Raw genomic sequence first — 6,473 nt, 5'->3', positions numbered from 1 at the left:
ACATACAGTTCGCCAACTGAAAAAATCAATACAATTGAAACAAATATCACAATACAGTAACTATAATAATGAATAATGAACTAGAATAATTGTAATAGTACTACAGAGTTTTGAGTTCTGGGGACCTGTGATGCGAGTAAAAAGGTGGTGGAGGGCTGAACGAGGGATCCATGCAACACTGGATGCAAAAACACTGGGATCTTCCTTAAGAAACAATTTCTTGCAACAGAGTATCGTGAAAGACCACTTTCACGAGATCCTTGACGCCAAGATTTCTTAGGGCTTCTCATGAACATTTCACGAACTATGTCAACATTCTCTGCTGTCCTTGACGTTGATGGACTTCCTGATCGTCTTACATCTGCAACACTCCCTGTTGTTAGTAATTTGGAATGAGAATTTTCAACAGTTTTTGAATGGATCCCTCGTTCAGCCCTCCACTGCATCTTTGTACTTGCACCACAGATCCTCAGATCACATAACGAGCTGCTATTTTGGCTCATTCTTCCACAGTCAAGAGACGGGCATTTTCAAACTGGAACAAATGAAAACACAACCTCAAGGAGCGCTCTATTTAACAAATATAGTTCTAACAAAATTGGTTCATGAGTAAAGAAATTATAGCTGTATAAAAATAGGGAGTGACTTATCAGACACCCTGTACAGAATAGTATAATAGTATTTTAATAAAATAATAGTACTAGAGTAGCTTTATTCTAGTGCATAAAAAAAGGAATTGCTGCACCGAGAGAAACAGTTTTTTCACGAGCCAAAGGCAAGTAGAAAAAGTTTTTCGAGTGCAGCAACAAAACACTTTACTCACGAGTCACACATTAATTTTTTTGTACAGTTACCATTGCATGTGAAAGTGAGTAAAAGTAAGGAAGAGAATATAATTTTACAAAAAATTGTGTATTAGAATACTTTTGATAAACAGTCGATATGATTAGTTCCCTATGTGCAGTTGTTTTTTTTTTAAATTGGATGAAAAAAGAAATACAATCCAAGGTCTATAGATAGAAGAGATCAGGGCACCAATTTTAGATCAAGTAGTGAATTATACAAATTCCTCAACTACGTTACATTATATCAAAGTTATCTCATATTTAATGTTATATTGAGATAATTGTGATGAAACACTATTATGCTCATGGATTGAGAGGATGAGCTACTATGCAACGAAGCGACTGGCAGAGAATAGAAGAGAGTGGAGGACTGCTGCCATATAGAAGGACCTGCTTACGAGCAGAAAACTACAGACAGACAGATGCTCATGCATTTATTCATACTTCACAGCATTTTGTCTTCTTGATTGTAATATAATGACAGATAAATTGATTTTGCATTCTAAATTTGAATTTTGTTTTAATTCTGCGCTCATCTTCCAAACTCATGCATTATTGAGAAAAAGTGATTTCACTCACCATATCTCAATATTTTATCCGTATTTGGGTCAATGAATTTCACTTCACGAATTTTTAGTGTTCTCTTCAAATCTGGGTAAACAAATGTACCAACTTCAACGCCATCATGATGATATATGTAAGGAGACACGGTCAGTATACCTTCAACAAACTCATTCACAACTCTCAGGAATACCAACTGCTGGAAAACATAAGTAAATGAGCATCAATGGACTGGAGTCATTATTTTGTTCTGGTGAAGACCTCATGAGCACTCCACTACTGCACTCATAAAATATACATTAATCATTAAAAGTGTCCTTTGTCATTGTTCAACCATAGAGACAAAATATCCTATGGAATAGATCGTTCATGTTCCAAAGGTCAGGCCCATTCTTTGTTATAGTTTGTATAAAATAAGTTGAGACGTGGCCCTCCATCCGAACAAAGTACAGGATTGCCAAATCATGTAAAATTTCGACTCTCTCAAATTTCCAATATTTAACATCAGAATTGAATGTAGAATATCATCCCCAATATCCCAGTAGTGCTAGAAAAGTTTCAGGGTTGGAGGATTAAAAGGAAGTTTAACTTTTTTGATGAAATTGGAAACAACACAAAAATTAGTATTTGTTTTAAATAGGCCTATCACTTCTCTCAGAATCATGGGATATCGAAACTTTTTTGCTTTCACCATCTACTTATCATTCGAAACGATAAAGTTTCCAGCATGTCGAAAATTTCATGTTTTCTGCTTGAAAAAGTCTCGACATTGACAAACATAATTATCAATTACAATATAACTGTAGGTCAGATAAAAATGACCCAAATACCAATATATGGAGACATTTTCCCCGTCCCGTTATTTTGATAAAGAATTCTTACACATTATGTTGCCCTATGATTCTGTGATATTTCCACAAAGTTCTAGCTGATTAAAAAGGAACTTGACAAACATCATCTGTTCAATCTAATAGAGTTTATAAGGACGGCAAAAAATCGTACGTCCAAAAACCGTTGAGTGTGTAACTATAATCTATAGCCTTACGATGGTAGTCTCTCAAACTGTGCCATTCTCACACTCTCAACCCAACAAAACAGTAATAATAGACAGTAGTCAACAGAAATCGGCTTGAGTTGACAAAATTCAACTTGAAATTTGGGACATAAACGACATATACCATCTTCTTATGCCATCATTTCTCTATGGATATACAATTTGATGGCACAAATCTTCCCGCAAGATGACATTCATTTTTCTGTAATACAGAGGAAAAGGGAGAAGATCCACTTACCTCTCCACGTTTGCAGTTGTAAATTGTCTGTTGTACATTGGTGAAATGTCCTGAACCTCTCAAGTCGCTTATTACAGTCCATTTTTTATCTTTTACAAATGAGACTTTAGTAGCATAATTTTCATTATAGTCTCTACCCACAGATTTTCCGCAATTCCTTCAAGACAAATGAAGAAATTGTACATTTTTAATATAAATTTTACATTATTAATGAATCAAAATTGACAAATCTGAGCTATCAGCATCAACTTGCAAAAAATATAATGGAATCAACATTGATGGACAGGTTAAATCATTGGTCCTGGCTGCCTAAGGATAGTCATTGGGTCATGTTAGAGGCCCTCAAAATAATCAGTCATATTTTACTCCTCTAGAAAATATATTTTTCAATGATTGAATAATAAGTTTTGATGATTGAGATTGAATAGCCTGTTAAGTGATTATACTTTGTAACATATTGAAATGTGATAGGCAAGTAAAATCGCTATTTGGAAGAATGTTATAGGTCTGAAGTGAAATAGCTAGTCTATTATCGCCAAATGCGATAACAACAATTGAGCAATTAGATAATGGCGGGTACCATGGCTAAAATTAGAACAGCCAAATAGAAAAAGAAAGGTATTTGCTACTTATTATATTATATAAAGTATTGAAAAATTTGAGATTAGGCTTAAAATACCTACTGATCGGCGACCTAATAATCGATCAAATCTAGCCAGACACCTTGGCAAAAATTTATTGTAAACAAATGGTATGCAACTGGAGGACTTTGGAAAGCACATGGCTAATTGTTGTAGAGGGAGAAACAACTTATAAACCCCCCAAAAAAAATTATTATCTGTAATGAATATACATAAACCACCAAATAAAAATAAATTAGAATATTAAGGAAGTAGGATATTCCTAGGCGCATGGATACATTAATGAATTTGCATGAACCAATCAAATTGCAGTAATCGATGGGCAGCAATAGAGAACCGATTCAAATGTATATATAAATATTTCTATAAATGATAAGAATTTATAAATTATCACTACTCAGTTTATGTATCAGATATGGTCCAAGTAATTATGAAATATTATACCTAAGATATAGGCAATAATTTAGTAGATTGGCACGGACTATTTGATCTTTTTAATGGCATATTAGTAAATCATTTAAATATATGTAAATTTGTAAGTTGGAAATGAAAATTGTAGAAATAAGAGTAGAACCTGCCCACTTGCCTGCCAGATGCCACTATGGAACGACACTAAAATTTGTAGAGCACAAGACCCTTTGTTAAATTGTACTTTTGAAAGACTTAAAGTTTAAATTCTTTAATTAATTTTTTATAAGACTTAGTGATGCTGCATTAAAGCGAAAGTCATTTAACATTTATTCATTCCCTTGGAGAAGATGACTTCGGCCACCAAAAATCCAGGACGACCAGGAAATTTGGATCGCCGCCAACATCTTGCAAAAATTCAGCATGTGAGTGATAAATTGTCAAAATATATGAAGTTGGGGCGCCCTCAGTGCTTCGAGTGAAACAAATATAAAAAGCTAGCTTGTCGGAAAGGTTATAAATATTAAAAATTATTATAAAACTTGCGCAAGTCTTAAGAAGGTACAAAAAATATATTTTATTAGATAAGGGTTGTATCAAACTTACATATCCAAAGGTGCACAGATGAAAGGAATATTTTATTTCAATCTTATAATATACATATGCTCACTTAATCATTGATTTTATTTAACAATTTGTAAAGATATAATGTAGCTCCTATTCACTGGATAAATTGATTTATCTACTTCCATCAGAGGCCGAACCTTAAGCTCTAAGAGATATATATATATATATATTATTGAGGAATATTCTGAGACCTATAGATATTGATATATTTATAATTTATTATCTATCAATTGATTATTTTTATGATTTTTGGGAAGAAGATATATATGGTGAGATTTTTAAATCGACAAGCAGCAGCAAGTCGATACATAAGATGCATGAAAATAAATGCATATTATTAATGAATTAAAGCACATGGTAACGTTTCGTGCTAAAGAGCTAAAAAGTAGTGAGCCAATCTGTGATATTTTATTTTTGATATATTTGTTCCTATATTTATTGTGTGTGCTTGTTGCTCTATATGTTTCCAGATTTATTTGGTTTTTGATATTCATTTATACAATATATGTATCAAATTTTTTATGGTGTATCCTTCATTTGATTCCCCAATCCCATGCATGACCAATCTCATATTCATTATTTATCGAATTATCAATATTGAATTATCAAGAAAGTTACCATCCGATTTTATTATTAATAGAATAAGCTGGTTTACTCAGCAATATATTGCATTGTTAATTAAATCTCTGGAAATAATACATTCCAAAGATTTAAATAAATTGTCCAAGAGCAGTAAACTGCAAGAACCCCTGAGCGAACTTATAAGAACTTTATCTAAGTTACATTCTAAGAACCACTATCAGACTTATATATTTTTGCACTCATGCTTTACCGATTGCAGCCAAGCTAGGCAAACCGTTATTTATAAAAATAATGTCAGAACTTCTACATTGTTAAGAAACGATCTGGCAACGTCGCGAAGCTAGAAAAGGAGAGCAATATGTACTTTGTTGACAAAGATAGCAACACCAATGTTAATTCATTTATTTTTCAGTTAATGGTAATTTGCATTTAATATATTTTTTATTATGTATTTTAAAAATCTAAAATTCTTAGTTTCTATTGTTTTTGAGTGAACATGGACTGAATTTTAGAAATGTGAAATCATAACCCTATTTCGGACTTTTAAAATGTTATCTAAATTTGGGAGGAAAATAGTTTTTTAAATTTGGGAGTTTCCTTAGTTTTTTACTCCCAAACAGTGCTTCTTTGTGAAAACTATAAATAAATAAATTCAATACTGCCATTATTACATGGACCTCACTATAGGATCAGGAATACGAGGGCTGTCTCGAAAGTAGTGAGAAATATAGATCTATACTTACACCGCGTCAGCAGTAGCTTCTAGCTCGTATTCCCATCTTGAGCCTATCTCATAAGTATTGCCATACTCGGATCCATGTGTTACATTCGTGATTCGAATCATATCAGGCATATAATTTATCTCTCGAAATGCTCCCTCACTGAGAAAATAGCAACATATTTTATCTAGTGCAATATTGGAATCATAGAGTAGAATAACTGCCTCCATTGTGAGAGTGAACAAAAAAGTCAGACTTTGGTTTGAACAAGATATTTATAATATTTTTTGACCGAGCGAGGTGAGCTCTAAGATTCGAGTCAATGGTTTTGCATTTCTCTTTATGTATTCATGTTTATACTAGTAGTTCTGTGAACGGTAGACCTCACGCAGTATTCTCATCCACAAGTAGCTGATTGAAACTATAGACCTTATGGAAATACAGCAATAGACTAGCTTCTCCACATATCTGTGTAATTACTTGTCAGCTGATTTATGATAAATAATTTTATAGACTGATTTTTACTCTAGTATTGGCGTATGAAGGAGGCTCCTTTTTCCTTCTCTATTATACTTCAAATGCAAAATTTCCAAAAACCTTGTATATACGTCGACGCGCAATTGAAAAAGGAACATACCTGTCAAATTTCATGAAAATCTATTACTGCGTTTCGCCGTAAATGCACAACATATAAAAATTCAATCATTAAGAGAAATGCCAAACCGTCGACTTGAATCTTGGACTCACTTTGCTCGGTCAATTATCCGCATTTATGACGATGCTTCAAAATAGATGATT

The 6,473-nt window shown here is 33.0% G+C and overlaps 1 protein-coding gene across 4 annotated transcripts in view; it reads right to left on the bottom strand.

Moving 5' to 3' along the window:
- Window positions 1-2,716: 2,716 nt before the first annotated feature.
- Window positions 2,717-6,473, bottom strand: part of LOC120349760 — a 117,857-nt gene continuing 114,100 nt past the window's right edge. For all 4 annotated transcript variants that reach the window (XM_039420366.1, XM_039420368.1, XM_039420367.1 and 1 more), the window contains 2 exons: window positions 5,700-5,837; window positions 2,717-2,855 (listed from right to left, as the gene is read on the bottom strand). In XM_039420366.1, the coding sequence (XP_039276300.1) occupies window positions 5,815-5,837 (23 nt within the window). In that variant the 3' untranslated portion in view covers window positions 2,717-2,855; window positions 5,700-5,814. The remainder of the gene's footprint in view (window positions 2,856-5,699; window positions 5,838-6,473) is intronic.

This window comes from Nilaparvata lugens, chromosome 2 (genome assembly GCF_014356525.2).
Source record: "Nilaparvata lugens isolate BPH chromosome 2, ASM1435652v1, whole genome shotgun sequence".
Lineage (NCBI taxonomy): Eukaryota > Metazoa > Arthropoda > Insecta > Hemiptera > Delphacidae > Nilaparvata > Nilaparvata lugens.
This window is presented reverse-complemented; position numbering and strand designations above follow the sequence as displayed.